This window comes from Sitophilus oryzae, unplaced genomic scaffold (genome assembly GCF_002938485.1).
Source record: "Sitophilus oryzae breed Bouriz unplaced genomic scaffold, Soryzae_2.0 scaffold_1436_pilon_pilon, whole genome shotgun sequence".
NCBI classification, from domain to species: domain Eukaryota; kingdom Metazoa; phylum Arthropoda; class Insecta; order Coleoptera; family Curculionidae; genus Sitophilus; species Sitophilus oryzae.
Window position 1 is genome coordinate 4,777,285 of NW_022146100.1, and position 27,167 is coordinate 4,804,451.

At 35.5% G+C, this 27,167-nt stretch overlaps 1 protein-coding gene across 1 annotated transcript in view; it reads right to left on the reverse strand.

The window, feature by feature from the left end:
- The window catches only part of LOC115876510 (synaptotagmin-16), an 85,752-nt gene extending 59,081 nt beyond the window's left edge, over positions 1–26,671 (reverse strand). Inside the window, exon 1 of the mRNA XM_030892311.1 lies at positions 26,468–26,671. Within this exon, the coding sequence (XP_030748171.1) occupies positions 26,468–26,501 (34 nt within the window). The 5' untranslated portion in view covers positions 26,502–26,671. The remainder of the gene's footprint in view (positions 1–26,467) is intronic.
- Positions 26,672–27,167: the final 496 nt, after the last annotated feature.

Consider the following 27,167-nt stretch of genomic DNA (forward strand, 5'->3'; position numbering starts at 1 on the left):
TTTGTGACGTTTGAAAAAAAAACATATTTTTTTTTGTTTGTAGTTATTCTGAAAATTATGTGATGTAGCTTCATTCAGACTTCCCCTAGGAGATGCAAGACCTTGTCGTTGGTGGGGAAGCTCCTGGTCAGGTGCTGAGAGGAATCACCTCTAGCACTTTGGCTTGGTCTAAGAAGCATCTCACTCATTGTCTTGTCTCTGGCTGTAGTGTCGTGGCCAGGGAATTGCACCAAGACATTTAACCAGGCACCTTCTACTGTCTGTGGTCAAGTCTCGCGGGTAGAGGGTATGGGGGAGTCTTGGCTTAACCGCCCGGACCAAGAGGAGACAACCTCACCAAAAAACCTAAATCCTACGATGGTGGGACCAGGTCAAAGGGACGCGTGGCTAGATAGAAACTAGCCTCTACTGGTCTCAACCTTGGGGCATCAGGGGGCACCCCATTGTATTTACCTCTTACTTCTACATGCGGGGCTCTGTAGAAGTGAACTGACTAACCCTAGCTACTCGTGGGAGCACTATGAGATCAAACAATCATAAAAACACCACCGGTGATGCTGTGGGGAAACCCTCTAGTAACACTGGGAACATTATGAACGAAAGTTCCAAGGGATCAATCCCAAAGGGAACTACAGGAGAGGCGGCTGACACTTGTGCGAGGCCAGCCTCCACAAGTGGTACACAAGTTACCACCTCTTCTAGTAAGGGTCGGGAGTCCACCTCTAGACCCAACAAGCGACACCAGCTACCGTTCCGTCTACCCGGTTTGGGTCAACCAGGCGGGTTAGACGATCCGGTCTGAGTAGTAGGTCTTAGTAGGTGAGAGTAGGTCTTAGCGGAGCACAAGCACGGAAATACCTCCGACTGCTCCACGAAGGACTTGCTCCGGAGGAAGCAAAAGCCAAAACTCTCCTTGAAAAAGGAACCAAGAAACAACCTGGCGCATCTCCACCAAAGGGCAAGAGAGGGAGCGAAAACCTCTCCCCTTTGCTCCGACAAGGAGAGAAAAAAGCCAGGATGGAAAGCCGTCCCACACCGAGAGGCAAGCAGGGACGTATCACTAGTTATGCCGCTATTGCTGGACAAGTGAAAATTGCGGTGCTGCCAAAGGAATATCCGGAGGTTGTACTGACTACCGAGCAGCAAACGGCTCTAGAAGAGGCGATACTGGACGAAGTAGTAGCGAGTGGATTGCGACGCAACGATCCGCAAAGTGTGGGTCAGCTGCGCTTTGCGGGGATACACTTTAGGGTGGGCACGATCCTCATAGATTGTGCATCTGAAAAATCGGCGGATTGGTTGTTGGAAACGGCACCTAAGCTTAAAAATTGGCAGGGGCCGGGACTGGTTGCAATGAGGGGAGAAAACATCCCTAAAGGGACAACCATCACGGTCTTTCTGCCAAGAAGCAAGGGGAAAGACACCACCTACCTGCTAGACCTTATCCAAGCTCAGAACGAGAATGTGAGTACATCGAGCTGGCGAGTCCCCAACTCGAAGGAGGAGGGCCATGGTCAGGTCCTCACAATAGGAACTGACCTCAAATCCAAGGAGGCAATAGAGAAAGAGGGATATAACCTCTATTATAGATTAGGGACGGTACAGGTCCAAGAAAAGAACAAGCTAAAGAGGGGGAGAAAAATGGAGACAGCCTCCATCTCACAAGTACCTCAGCCGAAGACAAGCTCCTCGACTGTGAAGGACACGGATGGCGTAACTCCAACCGTGAAAGGGTGTATATCCTCGGAGGAGGTTGATGACCACTCCTCGGAGGAGGAACATCTGTTGTCAGGGGCGATGGGAAATACCCTGTCCTCCCTACAACAGGGGGATCCTTACCTACCCCAGAAACCTGATGCATGGGATATCCCAAATAAACCTGCACCATGCAAAAGGGTCTTCCGCCACAATCACAAGACTCTTTGAGAAAAACCAATATGTAATGGTACTAGCCCAGGAACCCTGGGTGTACCAGGGACAAATTAAAAAAAGGGTTGTCTGGAAAAAATTCCAGTGTAATATATGATAACAGGCAGGAATTTCCCCGAGCCTGTATTCTTATAAGAAACAACATTAACTACACATGTGTTTCAGAATTTACAACCCGAGATCTTGCTCCAATCATGGTTCAACTTAATATCGAGGATTGTAGCAAAAATATCGTGGTTGCCTCTGCATACTTTCCGGGTGATGGGCAGACACCGCCTCCGGAAGTAGAGGAGCTCGCGCGATTCTGCGGCCAACGGCGACTACCTCTGCTATTGGGATGTGACTCCAATACGCACAATGAGGTATGGGGAAGCACAAATACTAACACTAGAGGTGAGTGTTTACTAGAATTCCTCTTAGCATTCAATCTTGAAGTTCTCAATATAGGGAACACTCCCATGTTTGTGACAAAAACGCGGGCGGAAGTATTAGATTTAACAATCGGGAGTGCTAGTGTAACTAGTTACGTGAAAGATTGGAGGGTATCAACGGAACCTTCCCTATCAGATCACAGAATCATCGAGTTCAAATTAGGAGGAATCATACTCCAAACAGAAACACGAAGGAATCCAAGAAGAACCGATTGGGAACTATACCATACCAATCTCGTAGAGAACCTGGACCAAATAGATGCAGGTAGGGCTAGGAACCACCTGTATCTAGAATGGTACGCAAGGGAAGTCAGTGGTGCAATATTGGATGCATATGAATCTAGTTGCCCCACAAGTAAGGGCATACAAAAAAGTAACAACAAGCCCTGGTGGAACAAAAGCTGGCCAATCTTAGATCGGAGGTCCGACGACTCTTCAACAGAGCAAACCCAGCGGCGAATGGCATCTCTACGCCGAGAAATTAACTGAGTATAATAAGGAGATTAGAAGGGCAAAGCGGTCTGACTTCAGACTTTTGCGAAAACATCACTTTAACTACTTATGCAGCTAGGCTACACAAAGCTATGGCCAAGAGTGGACCCATCCCCAACATGGCACTTAAGAAACCTGACGGAAGCTGCACGGAAGGAGATGAAGAGAGAGCTAACCTCCTACTTCATATACACTTTCCAGGTAGCATATCTATTGATACGCAAGTAGCTCCGACCGAACCCCACAATCCTCGCAGGGAAGACTGGGAGACGGCCAAGCTAGTAATAACAGAACAAAAACTGATATGGGCTATTGACACCTTTCAGCCTTATAAAACAGCAGGAATAGATGGGATTTTTCCTGCCCTTCTAAAGAAGGGTCAGGAAATAGCTACACTCCATCTATTAAACATTACAAGAAGCAGCTTAGCGATGGGATATATACCAACCATCTGGAGAAGAGCGAAAGTCATGTTTATACCCAAAATAGGCAAAACTGACTGGGCTAACCCCAAATCATTTAGGCCTATTAGTCTCACATCGTTCATATTAAAAACGATGGAGAAAGTAGTCGACAACCATATTAGAGTAAATCATCTACAGGTTAAACCACTGCACGATAGTAGCATGCATATAGAGCGGACAGATCCACAGAAACTGCTCTGTACCAGTTAACTGAGCTAATACAGGCAAGCCTGGATAGCAAAGAAATAGCACTTTGTGCCTTCTTGGACATTGCAGGGGCGTTTGACAATATACCTCACAAGGTGGTCAAGCGATCTCTTGAAACAAGAGGGGTGAACAGTACGATAATTCGCTGGTTTTGGGAAATGCTCTCAACACGAACAGCAGAGGCTGAGATAGGTACCAAATCTGTAGTTGTTAAAACAACGCAAGCAACTCCACAAGGTGGAGTGACCTCCCCCCTACTGTGGAGCTTGGTAGTGGATGAACTACTGAAAGAATTAACTCTAGCGGGAATACACTGCATAGGGTACGCAGATGACATAGTCATCATTGCACGGGGGAAACATGAAGGCACCCTGTGTGATATTATCCAAAGAGGACTCCGCATCGCTGAGAGATGGTGCAGGACTGTCGGGCTGAGTATTAACTCAGATAAAACCGCAGTAGTGCCATTCACTAGAAAGCGAAGTTTGAAAAACTTGAAAAAAATCCATCTAGATGGAAAGGAAATACTGCCATCACAGGAAGTGAAATATCTGGGAATAACCCTGGATAGTAAACTTCTCTGGAACAAGCATATTAAGAACATTACCAGCAAAGCCACAAAGGCTCTCATGATATGCAGAAGACTGGCGGGAAAAGGTGGGGCTGCGCCCCTAACATTTTGCGCTGGATGTATACCATGATAGTAAGACCCATGATTACTTATGGAGCAGTTGCTTGGTATACAAAACTAGAGCAACGTACAGCAAGGCAAAACCTGTGCAAAGTACAGAGACTGGCATGTATCTGCATCACAGGTGCCATGAGAACATGTCCAACAGCAGCAATGGAGGTCATTCTAGACCTAACACCACTGCACATTGTCGTCGGTAGTTATGCCAATGCGACAATGATTAGAATGGTTACTGACGGAAACAATACTGGGAGAATTTTCAGGTCAGGGGCTTGGAACACCCTCAAAAAGAAAATTCCACTTCTCCAACTCCCAGTGGATGACATACCAAGAATTTACAACTTTGAGAAACACCTCACTGTACTATTGAGTAATAAAAAGGATTGGAAGAAAGAAACGCTTACTCAGCATATAAAAGACCATACCATCACGTGGTATACTGATGCTTCCAAAACCAAAGCAGGGACAGGGATAGGAGGATTTGGGCCGAAAACTGAATACTCGGAACCAATGGGCACCTACCCCAGTATCCTTCAGGCAGAAATTTGCACTATCGAAAGATGCGTAAAATTTATCTTAGATAGGAACTATCGAAAACAGGAAATTGCCATCCTATCTGATAGTCAAAATATCGATATTAGTTCAGACATTACTTGGAAAAAATCGAAATAAAAATAAAACTTCTACACCCTGTATCTCTAAAACTAAGCATTTTAGGACATACATTTATAGGAACTTTTTTACATATTTTCACCTGCAGAACGTGCTGCCGAAGCTTCCGGAATACAATTCAGACCACCCTGTACAGGGTGGCGCCTCTCATACGACGTAGAAGCTCCAAGGAGAACGGTAGTTTATATCGAAATTAAATTTTGGTAGCATATGTAGATTAACTGAAAGCATTTTTTAAAAATATATAGAATTTTACAGGGTGTCCCCAAAAAAAGTTACACATCAAAGTTGTGTATTTTCTAATGGAACACCCAATATATTAATTAATTTTCGGATTCTAGGAAAAAAATAAAGGTGAGTTTTATTAGAGAAGCATATACCTAAAATGTAAGGATTTTGACATATTTCACATTTTGTGAAAATGAAGAGTAAATTTTAAATTTTGATAACTACCTAATTTTTAGTTGACCTTGTATAGCCTGATATTTACTTACAGTAACCATTGTATGTTATACCAAACTGAAATAGGACCCGAAAAGTTATACAGGGTGAGACAAAATTAATATGGAACATTAGTCACTTTTAAAGGCAAGTTACTCCTTTATTTTAAATGGAACACCCAGTATATTTTCCCGGTGTTCAATAGGGAATTTATATATCTTCAAAATATTAGTAAGGTTGCCTACCCCTCAGACAAAGATTTTCCTAGATATTGTAATTTTTATAATTTTGTGCCAGTAGATCTTTATTATTTGAAAAAAAGCTAGGTCGCTTTTGTTAATTTAACAAAAATTAAACATTGTATAGCAAAATACTCAACGGTAATAAAAAGATACACGTTTAAAACATATTTTAATTATTACAGAACTAAAACTAGATATAAACCTATAATTATGTGACAAAAATTAGCTAGATGAAATCAAATGCTAAAAATGTTTCCTTTCCTGTTAACTGCATAAAATGATTGTCTTTTCAAAAGGATCTTTTCCTTTTAATAGGCATATGTGGAGTTCTACCTCGAAAAGCGGCTACAATAATTTCTCTCATGTTGTCGGCAATAGTTGGTCGAGTTTTGTAAACACATAACATATCCCCACAAAAAAAACCAGACTAGATAAAATCAGGAGCATTTAAGTATTTTATTAATTGGTGAATGCACACTGCATTCACCATCTAATAGAATCATATCAATTCTTTCTGATGTAGGATAAGCTTGCATTTTCGGCAAATTTCTGAGAATTTTTTTGTTTTCACTGACACAAATTGATAACTAGTTGTTAAAGTTGGACTAATTAGACAGCTATTTTGAAGTAACGTCAGACATATCACAGCCACCTAGATTTTATCAAATAATAAAAGATCTACTCAGATCAAATCATGTAAATGAAAATATCTAGGAACATTTTTGTTTGAGGTAGGCAACCTTAATAGTACTTTAAAGAGACATGAATTCTCCATTAAATATATATACTGGGTGTTCCATTTAAAATAAAAGAGTAACATGCTTTTAAAGGTGAGCAATGTTCAATATTAATTTTGTCTCACCCTGTATAACTTTTTGGATCAAGTTTTAATTTGATTTAAAGTACAATAGTTAGTTAACCTACATATTAGGCTATACCAGGTAAATTCCAATTTAGGTAGCTTTTATTGTAATTTAAAAATTGTTCTTTATTTCTAGAAAATGTTAAATATGTCAAAAACCTTACATTTTAGTCATATACTTCTCTTATAAAACTCACCTTTATTTTTCTTACAGAATCCGAAAATCAATTAATATATAGGGTGTTCCATTACAAAAAACACAACTTTGATATGTAACTTTTTTTGGAGACACCCTGTAAAACTCTCTATATTTTTAAAAAGGTGCTCTGAATTAACCTACATATGCTCACAAAATTTCATTCCAATACAAACTGTCGTTCTCTTTGGAGCCTCCGCGGCGTATGAGAGGCGCCACTCTGTATAACGCTTCAAATAAAAACTTATATAACGCTTCAAAAAAAAACAACGCATTTTTCCATCACCATAGAAGGATGAACTCGACCGGACAACAACACGCTTATAGCATTAATCTGTGGCAACCTGATGCTTCTGGAAATGTGGAACTGCTGCGATAAAGCGGCCGGCGTCTGGCCCCGATCGATAGCAGCGCCGCGACGACACGTGCAGGGGCGCGAGGATCCGAGGGGGTACACACCCCCCTGTAGGGGGGTGTGTACTGGGACAAGACCATTTTGCGTGGGCGACGCCAACGGGGGAAAGAAGGTTTAGAAAGTAAACGGAGAAGATGTAGTTTCTCGCAGCTGACTTCAGGGTTAAATGCGATCATTTTCCGGAGGGACAATAACAGATTTATTTACATTTCTCCTGTTGCATTCTTTCGTTAGTCTTTCAATTATCACTTTACTCAAAAAGCTACAATTTAAAATGGTTTTCAAAGGATACAGAGTGGCCTAAATAAATAAAAAATATCAAAGTTGTATTTTTTAAATGGAATATCCTGTATATTATTAGATTTTTAGTTTCAACAATTAAAATAAAGGTAAATTTGGTTAAGGTGTACCGCACATTAATCTTACCGTTTTTGAAATATTTACTTTCTTGTGAAAGTACAGTAACAATTATTTTAATGCTTTATTTCTCTAGGCGTATTCAAGTTATTTACTAAATTTTATGTTGCAATAATAAAAAAGCCGTATAGCCGCCCATACTAAAATACGTTAATAAAAAGTTGGTAGGCAGTTCTTTTAAACAATATTTCATATTTTTTTTATCTCAAAAACTGCGACTTTGACTGATTTAGATGTCATTACAAATTTTGTTGCAAATATTATTCCTAAACTTAAATTGAAAACCGCGTTTCGCTAGTTGCTGTAATTTTGGAGTTACGATTTTTTAAAATTCTTAACCCCCACCCATGCCCCCTTACCAACCCCCCACCCCCACCAAAAACTAATGGCCAGATTCTCGGGTGCCACAGTATTTTTGTGCCAAATTTGGTTTTAAAATCGGTTTAGCGGTTTTTGAGTTATCGTGTTACAGACAGACGGACAGACAGACAAACAGACAGACACCATGAAAATATTTTGTATTTAGGTCGTTTATGACCCAAATAACTAATTTTGAGTGAAATTAAAAAAAAAACTTTTTTGTCGACCTTAATAGCCTATATACCATGCCTGTTGGTACGGTCGGCTAACAATTATACTGCCATATGCAGAGTGTCTACAAATTTATATTAAATAAATGCTAGCTTTAAACGACATAACTAGTTTAATTTAAATAAAACATCCCGTATATTTTATGTGAATCAGATGTACAATTTTATTGTATATCAAATTGTATATGTACATAAACGTCCACAGACTTCGAGACATATGAATATCAAGTCCATTTAGCGTGTGTCGCAATTTTCACACCTTAAAAATTAGTTTTTTATAGCTATAGCAACTGCAGCGACTATGAAAAAAGCTGTGTGATTTTCATAGAAAATAAGGACACCTGTAATTCATTTGAGAATGTTATAAATCGCTAAAGGAGGTTTCAAATCTGTTGGATTTCTATTAATATTAAATAAATTTTATTAAAAATTGAACTAAAATTGTTAGTATCATTAAAAACTATTCAAATTCAAAAATTGTATCAGTCAAATTCATTTAAGGTGAATATTAAAGTAAATATAAATACAGCTCATTCTAAGCTCTACTTATCTTTAAGAAAAATTTAAATCATTGGTGCAATTGGGCCTTAATGCCATTTCGAATGAATAATAGTAATAATAATGTACAGGGTGGGTCAAATTCGACGCTTTTAAATGGAAACACCCTTTTCTATAGGAGATAGACGAAAACTAATATCGGTGTCTGGAACTCAATTTTCATCAAAAACATGATGGTGAAAACCGTACATCAATATCTGTTACCGTGTCGGAGTTACGGGGTGTTTTTCAAAAATGTGCATTTTTAATAAATCGCTGTAACTTTTTTGCTATGGAAAATTTTGTATTTCTATGAACACATTTTCAAAGCACCTTTTTACGTAGAATTTAATGGTTTAAGTATAATTTTTTTAAAATTAATAATTTTAGAGTTATCAACAGAAAAATGGATTTTTTATTTGGGACACCCTCTATATCTTTAATTAACTGAAAAGAATTTAAAATTACCTTTCCAAAAATATAGCACACTTGATATTTTGTTATAATCCCCTTCGAAATACAGAATTTTTAAAAGTTCGCTACTTTTAACTAGTAGGCTTTGGACCCCTTATTGATGAAATGCCCTTAATGGAACTCGAAAACATATTTTTCCAGCAAGACGACGCACCACCTCTGAACGCTGAAGTTATCAGCAAATTTTTGCAGCCAATTTCAAGAATAATTGAATAGCTAACCAAGATCCCAGCCGTTGGCCGTCGAAGCCGCCTGACTTAGTGCCCATGGATCTAATCCTATGTATATATTTGCGGAAGAATAAAGGTTCCTTATTCTTCCGTATAATCTAGACAAGAATTAGAAATACTGAGCAGTTATGAGAGGGTATCTTTCACCCCCACTGAGTTAATGAATTCCGCGAGAAATTTTTCAAAAACTGCCCCGTCTCTCCATAACAGAAGACGGTCGATATGTCGAACACCTGTAGCAAAATCTCATGTCTTGGTTTGCTATTTATTTTTATTGTTATTAGATATAGTTTAAATGTGTTGATGTTGGTTAAATATATTTTAAATTGTTATAAAATTCTGCATCTCTCATAGCAAATATTATTTTCGTTTTAATTGATGCTCACAGCTAGAATTTTTTTGCATTACAGCCGGTGCCGTTCAAAGCCTACTTATTTAAAGCGGGCGAATTTTTATATACTCTATATCTCGAAACAGAATTGAGCAAAATATCAAGTGTGTTATATTTTTGGAAAGGTAATTTTAAATTATTTTCAATAAATTAAAAATATACACGGTGTCCCATATAAAAAATCAAATTTTCTGTTGATAATTCTTAAATTATTAATTTTAAAAAAATTATACTTTAACCATTAAATTCTACGTAAAAAGGTGCAAATGTTTTCATAAAAATACAAAATTTTCCATAGCAAAAAAGTTACAGCGATTTGTTAAAAATGCATATTTTTGAAAAACACCCCGTAACTCCGAAACGGTAAGAGATATGGATTTGCGGTTTTCCCCATCATGTTTTTGGCAAAAATTGAGCTCCAGACACCGATATTAGTTTTTGTCTATCTCCTATAGAAAAGGGTGTTTCCATTTAAAAGCGTCGAATTTGACCCACCCTGTACATTATAATAATAATAAAGTTTATATCCATAGTGTCTATTAAAACTACTAAAACACTTTTAAATTGGTATTATATTAACAACTTTTGTTTTTTTAATCCAAAAAAAAAGTAACAAATTTCTCAATCAAAATATCTGTGGTCCTGAAAAGGACCTTTGTTTTCCCATGTTCGTCAAGGTAGGTAATGGGTAAACGGGAAAAAACAGGATAATGAAATTTAAAAAATTACAAAAATTGTTCAAAAGTGCCTCCCTCTTGCATTAAACAATAACCCAAACGATCACAAAATCCCCTCCTCACATTGGATAACATATCAGGGGTGACAGTGACAAAGGCATTAAATATTTTCTGCCTTAACTGCTCCAAGATTTGAATTACTTCATGGCCGTAAATTTTAGATTTTATGTACCCCCATAAAAAGAAATCATTCACCGAGAAGTCAGGTGAAATTAAACGTCAGTCTAAACATGGTCTAAACAAAACTGTCATTTTTGAAAACTTGTCAAAATTTGGACACACGCTAAATGGACTTGATTTTCCTATGTCTCGAAGTCTGTGGACTTTTCTGTACAGAGTAAACCGAATGAAGCTTTACTTTTTCAACGTTTCAAACTACACTTTCTTCACAGCTGTTCTTAGAGTATCAAATTTCTAAAGAGTATCAAATTTTCTTTTTCAAAGACTATAAAGACATACTTTTCAGGGAGCAACAGGCATAATTGAAATTCCTTCTGAAACTGCCGCAATGCTGTTTTTTACATTGTTACGGGCCATTTTACAAATCCAATAAACGGCTAAAAAGCTTTTTGCCGATAAAGTCGGTCGCTTCTCAAAGGCAAAAAGAAACGAAGAAAAATATCGGATAAGAAAGAAAATAGGGGTTGGTGGGGGAAGTGGCGGGAGGGGAGGGGAAGTGCGAACGTTTTCTTCGTATCCGATCAAAACAAGTTGGGAGTGGTCTTGTTTGTGCCGGGAATATTGCGTTTCACTGTTTGAACTTTTAATAATATCGTATTACATGGGATTAAATAAACGTATAACGACTTTTACCTAATTTTATTATGTAATTCAAACCAACCAAAAAGGTTCTTTTCTTTCTAACAAAAAAAACACGTTTTTTCCATAGCAACTGTTAAAATTGCCTTATATCTATCAAAAATAGTAGATAAAATAGTACTTTAACCGCAAGGGTAGATTAAATGATAATTTAACAGCGAGGATAGGTTAAAAACTTTATTTCTTCTCTCTTATTCCTTTTCATAAGTTATTCGGGATTTAAATGGAAGTAGTTTTGATATGGCTTTTGTCGCCTCAGCCTGAATATCTGTTGGTAATTTACTTATTTCGTTTTGAGCCATTTCTGGCTCCAATTCAATCAGCAATCGACACGAAAGAGAATTAAAAAATATTGACTCAAAACTGACAACTAAAGAGACAGCTTTATTTATTTGTCAAATTACATAGAAACCAACGCCAACCCAGCACAATATTTTTTCTACTCGTAATAAATTCCTTGAAATAATAATTTCTGAATATTTTTTAAAACGTAGGTAACTCGCTATGGAAAAAAATATTGTTTTATACACGACGATAAAATTGCATTATCGTCTCCCGAAATTAATTCACTCGCAATTTCATCGCTCGTGAATTAATCTTTTCGGTCGACAATAAAATACCATTTTATCGTCTTGTATAAAAAAAAACTATTTTTTCTGCTGGGTAAATGAAAAATCTTTGGACTTAGTTGGTTTACCTATACATAGAAGGTCCTGCAACAGTAGTAGGCGGAATCTGGAATTCTACATAATTAATAGTAAATTTACAGTTTTTCTATAAACACGGTGTCACTAGCCCTCTTGATTATGACTATTCTAATAAAAAATAAGATAGAAAAGATTAGTTTATTCAAAAAATCGTCAGTGTACCAGAATACCATAAAATACTAGGTGTATTAACATCTAATAATTAAGATATCAATGAAAGTGAACAAGGAACGACGCCTCAGTGAATTCAAGTTATGATATGGAAAAAAATTGCTTTTAAAGAGATAATTTAAACGTCAAAATGTTATTATATCAATATTTTGATAGTCTGAGCAGCATTTTTAGCCGACCATACCAACAGGTACAAAACCGTCTACAAATTGTAAACTTCTTTATCATCAGGGAAATAACGAATATGCTCTGGGCGGTGTAGGCTTTCTGATTAACAAGAGACATATTAAGAACATCGTAGACATTGGAAGCATCAGTCCTAGAGTCATATATCTAACCCTTCGTTTGAATAACCGTTACTCTCTAAAAATTGTACAAGTCTATGCCCCAACGTCAAATAGCACCGAGGTAGAAATAGATATTTTTTATCAGGACGTCTCCAAAGCTCTATCAATCAAATCCCAATTTACAATATTAATGGGTGATTTTAATGCTAAAGCTGGACAAAAAGAAGATGAAGCAGAAATATGCGTGGGTACATATGGTTATGGTGAAAGAAATGAGAGAGGAGCGAAACATCCAAATCGAAAATGGACCTGGGCAAGTCCGGGCGGAACTACCAAGAATGAGATAGATTTCATCATGACTGATAAAAAATGGACAATTAGAGATGTACAAGTATTGGGCGAATTCTCCATAGGAAGTGACCACCGAATAGTTCGAACTAGAATTGAATTCAACCTTAAATCTGAACGACGAAAAATGATAAGGAAGAGGACCATGAGAAAATGGGTAACACCAGAAAAGCCAGAAGTATATAGAGCAATGGCAGCTGAAAATTTAGGAAATCTGGAAAGAATGGAAAATATGGAAATTGAAGATATAAATAATCACATTGTAACTATTTTAACGCAAGCTATTAAAGAAACTTGTCCTAAAAAGGATAATCAGGGAAACACAAAACTAACCCAAAACACTAAAGTTCTGATAAAGCAACGTAGAGTTATGATAAACAAACACTCAGATGATTATAGGAAACTTAACAAGAAGATATCAAAAGAGATAAGGAAAGACATCAGAACCCACAATACCAACAAAATAACGCAACTCATTGAGAGAAATCAAGAATTAAAAGTTTTCAAAAAAAGAGGCAAGCATAGGGAGAGCACTAATTCATAAATTGTAAAATGCAGAAGGACAGATAGACATCAAATAGAGCAGATATTCTGCGTGTTACGGAAAATTTCTACCAGCAGTTATATGACAACCCAAACCCTAGAAACTCGTATAGTACCATACCAACTGTGATGAATGAAGGCTCAGAAGAAATCCCAGATATTACTTTAGATGAAATATCGGTGGCATTAAACTTTATGAAAAATAATAGGTCTCCCGGTGACGACAATATAGCTATTGAAGCCATTAGCTATTGCAAATATTATTCAACAAATGTCTTGTCGAAGGAAGAACGCCATCAGAATGGGATAATGCCAATATAATCCTATTACATAAAAAGAGGACAAAACAAACCTTACCAACTATCGGCCTATTAGTTTACTGAGCCACACATACAAATTATTCACAAAATCCTCACAAATCGTCTCTCTCCCTAAAACTAGAACAATATCAACCAAGAGAACAGGCTGGATTTAGATCGAACTTCGGTACAAATGACCACCTGTTGGTGGTGAAGTCCCTAATAGAAAAATGTGTTGAGTATAATAAACCCCTCATTTTAATATTTGTCGACTACGAAAAGGCATTCGACTCTATCGATCAACACAAATTATTCAAGGCCCTAGCCGAATGTCGTATAGACACCCGTTATACTAACCTTTTAAAATATATATATACGACCATGCAACAGCATCTGTATCGCTATAACACAAATAAAGAGTATTAAAAGAGCAGTAGGCGATACAATTTCTCCCAAATTGTTCATAGCACTATTAGAATATATGTTCAAAAGACTAAACTGGGAGGAAATGGGCATTAATGTTAACGGGGAAATGCTCAATAACCTGCGTTTTGCTGATGACTTGGTGCTGATTACAGACAAAATACACGAAGCTCAAAATATGCTAAAAACACTTAAACGGGCGTCAGATCAAAATGGACTAAGCATAAATTATTCAAAAATCAAACTAATGACTAATCTTGTTATTAGTGGAAATGTCTCGGTAGACGGAGCAAATATAGAACAAGTATATTCGTATAAATACCTGGGGCACGAAATAACAATTGGCCGCGATAACCAGACGCACGAGATACAAAGAAGAGTAGGACTAACATGGGCAGCATTCGGCAAACTCAGATATGTGTTAAAATCAGATCTGCCAATGTGCTTAAAGAGGAAGGTGTTCCATCAGTGCGTTATGCCAGTACTTACATATGGCGCAGAGACACTTACACTGACGAAAAAGTCCATAGAAAAAATCCGTGTAGCCCAACGAGCTATGGAAAGAGCAATGCTTGGTGTATCTCTAAGAGACAAGATACCCAGTGCAGTTATAAAACAGCATACACGAATAACAGATGCTATATATCTGCTTAAAAAACTCAAATGGAACTGGGCTGGGCATATTACCAGAAGAACGGATGATAGATGGACCAAGCTAATACTAGAATGGCGGCCAAGACAAGATGCTCTCAGAAACAGAGGCAGACCTCCGACAAGATGATGGTCAGATGACTTGAAGAGATTTAGGGGAAACTGGATCCAAGTGGCACAGGACCGAGAAGAGTGGAAGGATTTGAGGTAGGCCTACGTCCAGCAGTGGACACTTCAGGCTGGTTGATGATGATGATACCAACAGGTATGGTAGGCTTTTAAGATCGGCAAAAAGAAAAGGTTTTTTAATTTCACTCAAAATGAGTTATTTGGGTCATAAATGACCTAAATACAAAATATTTTCATGGTTTCTGTCTGTCTGTCCGTCTGTAACACGATAACTCAAAAACCGCTAAACCGATTTTACATGAATATTATTTTTATTTTTTTATTCTTTGACATTGTAAACATTTATATAAATGTTTATTTTAAACAATAAGACTGACAATATTATTTGTATAATGTTTTGTATTATCTTTTGTTTGTTTGTTTGTGTACCTTGTTTGTTTACTTTACCTTTGTCTACAAATTGTAAAATTTTTGACAATAAAGGCATTTATTTATTTATTTATTTATTCATATCAAAAATAATTTCAGTTCTTTATTGAATCTACAAATTGTCTTGATAACGAAATTTGAAATAATATTAAATTATTATCATTATTATCTTTAATTAAAGCCTTTAAGAACCGCGGATCCAATCAGCAACAGATTGAAACTTAGTCACGTGTTTTCTACTGGCAGAACGTTCTGCCACGTGAAAACACAGCTTGCTATTTTTAAAAGAAGGAAAAGATAACTAAATTGATCCTCTTCTACTACAGAAGCAGTTTAATTGGACAATTGGTTCTGGAATATGTAACAGAGTAAACAAATTAAAAAATGTAAATAAACTAGTGATATAAATATGTATATGATAATTGGACTTATCTATTTCAATACAAAAGATTAAAAATGGATAAATAATAATTGTTAGCTACCTATCTAACAGTAATTCCAATTCCACGTTCATGGACATACATACAGGGTGGCCCATCGAAAACGTTCCGCAAGGCATAACGGCCAGGGTAATTTTTTTTTCAAAAAATCCAAAAACATGTCAATTTTGTTAGTGAGAGGGACAACTTTTGCCCCAAAAATGATTGAAAAACCTTCAACCCTCTAAGCGGGGAGAGGGATGAGGAGAAAATATGAAGGATTGAAATACGAAAAGTTTATTTGAACATTTATCAGAGTAAACGATAAAGATAAATTCCTTCGACCAATTTGCTGGTTTTTCTTATTATTTCTAGATGTTTACGCATTTTTTCACTTGCCACAAGGTTCAACGATCAGGTGCGGTAGTTGCTAGATAGCTGTTCTGTGACTTGTGCCTTGAAGTTCTTCTCAATATCGTTCAACTGACCCACAATAGAATTTCCAAAAATACCAGCCCACACGTTCAATTTCTGAGGGTTTTGTGTGTGCACCTCGTGAAAAACCCTGGCGTTGTCCTCAGCCCAGTACCGACAGTTGTGCCGATTAACTACACCGTTCAAAAAGAAAGTACACTCATCCGAAAAACACACATTAAATAGGAAATGATTATCATTCGCCACTCGTTCAGTCACAGTTTCACAAAATTGCAAGCGACGATCAAAATCGTCTTCGTTGAGTTCTTGTACCAACTGAATTTTGTACGGGTGGAACTTGTGTTTTTTTAATATCCTTTGGACACTTATACCACAGAATATCTAGCTACGCAACAGAAAAATACTCGAAATGAAAGAGCTAAAATTGCACAAATAGAATACTAGATGGCGCGACAATATCATAATCAGAATATAATTAGAAATTTTGAACTTTCGGTTTTGGATCGACGGCTCGTCGACGGCCTTATAGCTCGGCTAAATATGCACAGTTGCCAGATTCAAAAAGACTTGAATTGGCATCCCATTCTTTTTATTGTGTATAATGCAGTATGTGTATATAATGCAGTAAGTTTCTATTCTTCTTTTCTTGTCAGATACACTTATATTAATTATTCCTTTGGCTATTAAAATAGTTTTAAGTATATTATTACAAAACATATACATTTTTAATATACACTACCTTATAATGTTAACTAAGAAATTACCTTTAATTACCTTTAAAATTAATAATATACAGGGCGATTGATAGTGATATTTATTAATGCTGGAACGTTAGTAATGAAATATAAGTTTAATAATAATATTAACTGACTAAAAAATACTATAATAACAAATTTCTTCCGTTTGCCACGTTATTTATATAGACCTAGGTAGATTTTAAAAAGTGACACAGGTACAATTAATAATATATTAGTTCGGCATAAAAGTTGCTGTCACGCCATGACGACATCGAACAATAAATTAAAATTCGTAAAATACATTAAAATTATTAATTAAACAAATCTTTATAAAGAAACGCAAGTATACCAAATTTGGGCCCAATCGAACTCCAGGAAATGATATCATAATAGTGTACTATATTATGGTACCACTCGATATACTTTTTCCCTCTGCCTCTACCATAATATTGCAATGTCACCGAAGATCCGTAGTATACCAAATTTAAGAACAATCGAACGCCATGAAATGGTATCGTAATATGGTACTATATTAAGGTAACACTTTATATACATCATAGTTCAATCATATTACAATGTAACCGAAGATACGTAGTAATCGAACGCCGGGAAATGGTATCGTAATATGGTACTATATTAAGGTACCACTTTATATGCATCATAGTACCATCATATTACAATGTCACCGAAAATACGTAGTATCCCAAGTTTAAGCCCAATCGAACGCCATGTACGTAATATAGTACTATATTATGGTACCAGTTGATATACTTCATGGTACCATAATAATGCAATGTCATCAAAATACGCAAGTATATATCAAATATGAGCTCAATCGAACGCCAGGAAATGGTATTGAAATATGGTACTATATTAAGGTACCACTTTATATGCATCATAGTACCATCATATTACAATGTAACCGAAGATACGTAGTATAACAAATTTAAGTCCAATCGAACGCCAGGAAATGGTATCGTAATATGGTACTATATTATGGTACCTCTTATTATGCTCCATGGTACCATAATATTACAATATCACCGAAGATACGTGAAATCCCAAATTTAAGCCCAATCAGACGCGTACATAATATGGTACTATATTATGGTACCAGATGATATGCATCATAAACCATCATATTACAATGTCACCGAAAATACGTAGTATACCAAGTTTAAGCCCTATTGCCGCCATGTACCTAATATTGCTATCTCATCAAATATGGTACTATGGAAGGTACCACTTTATATGCTCCATGGTACCATGATATTACAATGTCACTGAAGATATAGTATACCAAGTTTAAGCCCAATCGAACGCCATGTATCGTAATATAGTACTATATTATGGTATCACCTGATATGCTTGATATGATATAACTTTAACATGATATAAAAAAAACGGCGTCCAGTTGGCTGGAAAAGGACGATCGATGACATTTCCCATATAAATTTACATATAAAATGACAGTGATATTCATTTCATAGCTATCGCTAACGCCGTTTTTTCCCGATTATACAATATGAACTTGGTATGAACACAATCGAACGTCAGGAAGTGGTATCATAATAGCAGAACAATACTTATTATGTTGTCGCCGAATTACAATGAAAATTCAGGAATCAATTATACAATCAAACGCCAGGAAGTGATTGTAATTTAGCTCATAAGATTTAATTCCAACTAACATGGCAAACTGAAAAAAACAGCTCTGATCTATTTTAATATGTTTAAATGATGTAGCAAATTTGAAGGTAGGCTTTATCAGGAAGTATTACGATATGAATTACACAATGGCAACACTGCACAAAATTCTTTTTAAATTTTGTTTGTAGAAAACTGTTTTCTTTTAAATTTATTGCCCTCTATTATGTAGTAGCGAAACTACCACATCAAAATATCTGATTTGGAGACAGACTTTTAAAGCCTGTCTCCTTTTGCTACCTACAATTTTATACATGTAACGAGGCTTCTGTTGCGTAGCTAGATATTCTGTGCTTATACGATTCACGTCGGTCTCATTGGCGAATTTGCTCGTACTATCCATGGTAACTTCTACTACACGATTTTCCCTCTGCCTCTTTTTATTCATAACGGAACCAGTTTCGCGAAATTTTGCTACTAACTCGCTAATTTTGCCATAAAGGTGTTCGTCAGGATGGCGTTCATTGAATATCTGCACAACCCGATTGCCACATTCATTATTAGCCGACCATACCAATAGGTATGATCAGGGCCGGCGGAAGGCAAATATTGAGACCGGGCGAGTACCCTATCTGGCGCCCCCCCCCTATAGTTATTATAATTCTCTTTTTCTTTCAGTACTATCCTTTAACTACAACTAAGCATATTTATGCTACTTTAACAATAAATTTTCACTTAAAGATACTTCTTTTCTCTTTCTTTCTTCTTCTCTTCTTATTTTTAAAATTCTTCTCTTCTTTCAATCTTAATCTGCGGTTTTTGTTTTTTGTATACCGGGTGCGTCTCGAAATTTACTCACCCCTATAACTTTTTTATTTTTTTACATAAAAACGAGATTTGGTATGTTAGTATATGACATAAATTATTAGGATTGACTATTCAATTGTTTTTGGCCACTTCTTGTTTCACCGGAAATGACTAAAATTTCTGATTTTAAAATGGCACCTCGGTATATTTCTACTTTATCTTTATTCGATAGAAAATGACACTCTGAGTACAATGACATATCATACACCAACTTTTGACATTTTCGTTCAAAAAGCTTTATATTTTAAATTTAAATCTAGAGTGCCATGGCTCTGTTAAAAACACAAATTTTTAAACAAGGAGCCTTAGAAAAATAGATTTAATCGTCTAATGTTTTTCATGTCTTGTCGTGGCTGGTCCAAAAGATGCCAAAATCATATTTTTAACCGAAAATATCAAAAGATGACATATGTCATAAAGTAGAAATATACCGAGGATGCCATCGAGGGTGCCATTTAAAAATCAATAGTTGTAGGTAGTAATTTCCGGTGAAACAGGAAGTGACCAAAAACAATTGAATACGTCAATTAATCCTAATTTATGTCGTATACTAACATACCAAATTTCGTTTTTTTTTCTAAAAAAATAAACAAGTTATAGGGGGTGAGCTACTTTTGAGGCGCACCCGGTATATAGAGTTATGAGAAATAGAATTCCAACTTCGGCAGTCTCGTTCTGGTATAAGTGATCTTTGAAAATATTAGTATTTAGTTTCAAGCAGTTGCATTATTTTTCTATTAGAATTTAAGAAAATTTTCTTTTCTTTTTCACAATCAACTATTTCGTGCAGAATCAGTTTATGATCAGATACAGTTTTGTATCTGATTATAAACTTCAAAATGAGGTTCAGCCAGTGTTTGAGATGCATTCCTTTGTCTTGCTCTAATGAGAAAATTCTACGATTCTGCTACCATTTTCCGTGTATTATTACACATTCAACTGGGAAAATCAAAATCATCAAAATATTGATATATATTTTCCCACTACTGTTAATAAATTAATTTAACTAATGAGGCAAATTTATAAGTTTTTTTTTGGATAATAAGGATATCAAGCTTGCATATGAATATTTACCTCATTTAATTTTAAGGTACATCAGCCATTAATAACAAATAAAATGGTAGTAGAAAAAGTGCGATTTTGAGCTAAAACTCTCAATTTTGCTGGCACTTTACCCAAAACAGTTTGTTTAGAGAAAATTTATAAAAACACGAATTATAGAAAGAAAGGTTATTTACAAAAAGTTGATAGCTTTTGAATTATAAGTAAAATACCACGAACAAATCAGATTTATATTTTTTTATTTTATTTTGTTTAATATTTCTCCACGAAAATGAATTCGCAAATCCCAGTTTCGAATAGAGCACCCAAGAAACATATAGAATTGAAGAAATTAAAACTATCCCAAAACTTTCGTGCAAAGGATTTTTTGAGCATAATTTCAGTAAACTATAATAGGATACGTCTAGGATATAGTAGTGTTTATAATGTTTAGTCAGCTGTGGTAATTGGTAATATTTTAATGTGGAAATTGATAGTACCGATTAATTATTAATCTGGTCATTCGTTACTCTTTTTTTAGATTGCTGTTTTTAAATATTTTAGTTATCGTCGTGGCGCCCCTCGCATACGGCGCCCCGGGCGGCCGCCCGGGTCTCCCGGCCCTTCCTCCGGCCCTGGGTATGATAGGCTATTAAGATCGGCAACGGCATGGTGTCTGTCTGTCTGTCTGTCTCTCTGTCTGTCTGTCTGTCTGTCTGTTTGTCCGTCTGTCCGTCTGTCTGTCTGTCTGTCCGTCTCTCTGTCCGTCTGTCTGTCTGGGTCTGATAGGCTATTAAGATCCGCAACGGCATGTTCTGTCCGTCTGTTGTCTCTGTCTGTCTGTCTGTCTGTCTGTTTGTCCGTCTGTCCGTCTGTCTGTCTGTCTGTCCGTCTCTCTGTCCGTCTGTCTGTCTGTCCGTCTGTCTGTCCGTCTGTCTGTCCGTCTGTCTATCCGTCTGTCTCTCCGTCTGTCTGTCTGTCCGTCTGTCTGTCCGTCTGTCTGTCCGTCTGTCTGTCCGTCTGTCTGTCCGTCTGTCTGTCCGTCTGTAACACGACAATTCAAAAACCGCTAAACCGATTTTAACCAAATTTGGCACAAAAATACTGTGGCACCCGAGAATCTGGCCATTAGTATTTGGTAGGGGTGGGGGGTTGGGGGGTTGGTAAGGGGGTATGGGAGGGGGTTAAAAATAAAAAAAATCGTAACTCCAAAATTACAGTAGATAGCGAAACGCGGTTTTCAATTTAAGATTAGGAATAATATTTGCAACAAAATTTGTAATAACATCAAAATCAGTCAAAGTGGCAGTTTTTGAGATAAAAAAAATTGGAAAAATTCCTTTAGTTTGAAACTAAAAGAACTGCCTACCAACTTTTTATTAACATATTTTAGTATGGGCGGCTATACGTGCCTCCCGGCGCCATTTTTTTTTAAATAAACTTCGATTATTTCCACTTTTTCTGCAAGTGAGTACACCATAATTGTTAAAAAGTTTAACGATATTGAGAAGAACTGCAACGCACAAGTCACAGAACAGCTATCTAGCAACTACCGCACCTGATCGTTCATTGTGGCAAGTGAAAAAATGCGTAAATATCTAGAAATAATAAGAAAAACAGCAAATTTGTCGAAGGAATTTATCCTTATCATTTACTCTGATAAATGTTTAAATAAACTTTTCAAATTTCAATCCTTCATATTTTCTCAATGACTCAACCAAACCGATTTTCAAAAACGAAGCGGGAAAGTATAGAGAATAGAAAGCCCTTTTCACTGCGGTACCACTTGACCCCCCTTTCCCTTTGAAAAAAATTGGGGGATGACACCCCCGCTTAGAGTGTTGAAGATTTTGCAATCATTTTTGGGGCAAAAGTTGTCCCTCTCACAAACAAAATAGACGTGTTTTTGAATTTTCCGAAAAAAAAAAAAATTACCGGCTGTTATGCCTTGCGGAACGTTTTCGATGGGCCGCCCTGTATATCCGACTAAATTGTTTGGAATGTATAAATAAAATTACTCGATCGATTTAAGGTTAAGGTCTTATTATTTATTCAAGTTACGAAATAACTAATAACGTTGAACTTCCATGCGTTTCTTTTGTGACAATCTAATACAGTTCTTGATGACTGATATTTAATCAATGTATTAATATAGATGAAATATTAATTACAATTTCTCTAAAAATTAGTTAATTGAAAAGATGTTTTGTTTCATCATTGTAGTTTAAGAAATTTTTATTGTAGTATAGACTCAGCACAAACATGTTTGCATTTTGCTCAAAGTTTATGAAAACTAATTTTCTTGCAATTTTTTCCAATAAAAAAATATAGCAGAGAAAAATGTTTTTTTTTTAATAAAAATAAGATTTTTTAACATATCAATTGAGACATTTGAATTTGATTTGAAATTTTGCGGATATGTTGGGTCGAGATAAAAATCGAGGTAAATGAGGTAATAACTTTTCACTGGTAAAAAAATAAGTACCAAGTTCCAAACCAAAGTTCTACAGGGTGTCCCCAAAAAAAGTTAAGCATCAAGGTTAGTTTTTTTTAAACGGAACACCCTATATATTATTTGATTTTCGGATTCTGAAAGGTGAGTTTTACTAAAGAAACATATGCCTAAAGTGTAAGGATTTTGACATATTTCACATTTTGTGAAAATAAAAAATAAATTTAAATTTCAATAAGAGCTGCCTAAATTGTAATTTACCTTGTATATATATATATATATATAAAATAACCATTGTATGCTAAACCAAATTAAAATTTGATCTGAAACGTTATATAGAGTGAGACAAAATTAATATTGAACATTGATCATTTTAAAAGCAAGTTACTACTTTATTTTAAATGGAACACCCAGTATATTATTCCGATATTCAGTGGAGAATTCATATATCTTAAAAATACTATTGATTTTCTAACCCATAGACAAAGGATTTCCAAGATATTTTAATTTTTATGATTTTGCGTCAGTAGATCTTTATTATTTGATACAATCTAGTTGGCTGTGATACACATTTTGTTAATTTAACAAAAATTAAAGGTTGTAGAATAAAATTTTCAACAGTAATAAAAAGAATACTCGTTTAAAACATATTTTAATTCGTACAAAGTTAAAAATCGATACAAACATAATAATTATGCGAGAAAAATTAGCTAAATAAAATAAAATGTTCAAAATGCGTCCTTTCCTATTCCCTGCATAAAATGGTTCTCTTTTCAAAAAAAATCTTTTCATGTTAAAAGGCATTTTTTTTATCTGGAGTTCTACTTCAAAAAGCAGCCACAATAATTTCTATCATGTTGTCGACAATAGTTGGAGGAGTTTTGTAAACCTTGTCTTTAACAGATCCCCATAAAAAAGTTCAGACTCTCTACTCTATACCAGGAGCATTTAAGTATTCTATTAATTGGTAAATGTACAGGGTGGGTCAAATTCGACGCTTTTAAATGGAAACACCCTTTTCTATTGGAGATCGACAAAAACTAATATCGGTGTCTGGAGCTCAATTTTCATCAAAAACATGATGGTGAAAACCGCACATCAATATCTGTTACCGTTTCGGAGTTACGGGGTGTTTTTCAAAAATGTGCATCTTTAACAAATCGCTGTAACTTTTTTACTATGGAAAATTTTGTATTTCTATGAAAACATTTTCAAAGCACCTTTTTACGTAGAATTTAATGGTTTAAGTATAATTTTTTAAAATTAATAATTTAAGAATTATCAACAGAAAATTTGATTTTTATGTGGGACACCCTATATATTTTTTAATTTATGAAGTATAAAATATAACACACTTGATATTTTGCTCGATTCCTCTTCGAGATATAGAGTATATAAAATTCGCCCGCTTTAAATAAAGTAGGCTTTGAACGGCACCGGCTGTAATGCAAAAAAATTTTAGCTGTGAGCATCAATTAAAACGAAAATAATATTTGCTATGAGAGATGCAGAATTTTATAACAATTTAAAATATATTTAACCAACATTTAAACTATATCTAATAACAATAAAAGTAAATAAAAACCAAGATCCCATGAGATTTTGCTACAAGGTGTTCGACATAGTGACCGTCTTCTGTTATTGGCAGACGGGGCAGTTTTGGAACATTTCTCGCGGAATTCATCAACTCAGTGGAGGTGAAAGATACCCTCTTATAACTGCTAAGTATTTCTAATTGTTGTCTAGATTATACGGAAGAATAAGGAACCTTTATTCTTCCGCAAATATATTCATAAGGATTAGATCCATGGGCATTAAGTCAGGCGGCCACGACGGCCAACCGCTGGGATCTTGGTTAGCTATTCAATTATTCTTGAAACTAGTTTAAAAATTTGCTGATAACTTCAGCGTTCAGAGGCGTCGCGTCGTCTTGCTGGAAAAATATGTTTAGGAGTTCGATTAAAGGCATATCATCAATAAGGGTCCAAAGCCTACTAGTTAAAAGTGGCGAATTTTTAAAAATTCTGTATTTCGAAGGGGATTGTAACAAAATATCAAGCGTGCTATATTTTTGAAAGGTAATTTTAAATTCTTTTCAGCTAATTAAAAAATATAGAGGGTGTCCCAAATAAAAAATAAATTTTCTGTTGATAACTCGTAAATTATTAATTTAAAAAAATATGCTTAAACCATTAAATTCTACGTAAAAGGTGCTTTGAAAATGTTTTCATAGAAATACAAAATTTTCCATAGCAAAAAAGTTACAGCGATTTGATAAAATGCACATTTTTGAAAAACACCCCGTAACTCCGAAACGGTAACAGATATCGATATGCGGTTTTCACCATCATGTTTTTGACAAAAATTGAGCTCCAGACACCGATATTAGTTTTTGTCTGTCTCCTATAGAAAAGGGTGTTTCCATTTAAAAGCGTCGAATTTGAGCCACACTGTACACTGCATCACCAACTAATAGGATCATATAAATTCTCTCTGATGTAGGATAAGTTTCCATTTTCTGCAAATTTCTGAGATTTTTTTGACACAAAATGATAACTATTTGCTGAAATTGAACTAATTTGACAATTGTGTTGAAGTAACGCAGACATATCATAGCCACCTAGATTATAATAATGAAAATATCTAGAAAAATCTTTATTTGAAGGGTAGGCACTCTAAATAGTATGTTGAAGAGACATGAATTCCCCATTGAATATCGGAATAATATACTGGGTGTCCCATTTAAAATAAAAGAGTACCTCGCTTTTATAAGTGACCAATTTCAGTATTAATTTCGTCTCACCCTGCATAACTTTTTGGGTCAAATTTTAATATGATTTAAAGGACAATAGTTATTTTAACTACATATTAGACTAACTACATATTAGACTATACCGGGTAAGTTCTAATTTAGGTAGATTTTATTGAATTTTAAAAACTGTGCTTCATTTTTAGAAAATGTTAAATATGTCAAGAACGTTACATTTTAGTCATATGCTGCGTTAATGAAACTCACCTTTATTTTCTATCTAGAATCCGAAAATCAGTTGATATATAGGATATTCCATTATAGAAAACACAACTTTTTTGGGGGACACCCTGTAGAACTCGCTGTATTTTTAAAAAATGATCTAAATTAACCTACATATGCTCACAAATTTTATTTCAATACAAACTTTGGTTCTCCTTGGACACCTGTACACCCTGTATAATCTATTAATATTTGTATTTATTATAATATTATCATAAAAAATCACCTGAACGTACTTCTTTGTTAAAAAGAAATAAAAAATACAACAGGTTTTATAGTAACATTGAAATTATATTTTTTTTCTGCAATAATGTAAATATTAATGCAAACTTGAAAAATAAATAACAAAATATATTGCTGTTTAGTTTATTGATACGTATAAAGGCCCAAACCAAAAACCATCAATCGAAAGAGTGGGGGGAGAAAATTTCCCGAAACTAGGTCACTGTACCTATCCATTCATAAAATCGGGATTGAATGCAGTCCTAGGACACTGCAATTCTTAAAGAGCTGTTTTGCTCTTTAATTCTACCAGTTTTTTGATAGATTAGATGAAATAAATGATTTTTTCTGTGTTATAGTATTTTTTATAATTATACAAAAACTATAATCACCTGAAATCAGCCCTTGTTCAGATGCCAGCACCATTTCTTTCAATCTTTCAACATCCCCTCTCCTAGCATAGTTTCTATATTCACTACAACACCAAAAACAACTGAAAAATTCAACGCAAAACCTACAAAATCACTAGTAAAGTTTTTGTGTTTTTTTCGCTCGCTCTGTGTTTGGAGGATACTGGCCGAATGCGCTTGGCAACGCCGTCGTACACTACGTAGCGGGAGTGTGTGAGGTTTGCGTTGTGCCTTTCGGGCTCAGCGTGCGCCTGCGTGGGGGTGAGGGCGGCGTGAGCCCTGCAGAGGTCGCTAAGGGCGAGGGAAAAGGTCCCGGCAAGGACGACGTTCCTGCTTGCAACTAGAGATGGGCGGTTATTGGTAAAAAACCGGTTATAGGTTAACCGGAATTATCTTTAAAAAATAATAACTTGACAAAATTAACCGACACAAATTAACCGGTTATTCAAATAACCTAACCTAGCAAAACTAAATATTTAATTTTCCTATAGGTTTACTTGGTTTACTTACCTCCACACTCCATAGGTCTACTTCAAATTTAGATAATAAACTTAGTTATAGTTAAATAGAGAGTGTAGCAATGTAAATATGTATATGTACAAAATGAATTTAAATAAAAATGCTAACCTCACTTTTTTGAGTAGACATGTATATGATATTAAAACTAGTAATTACTTAACGT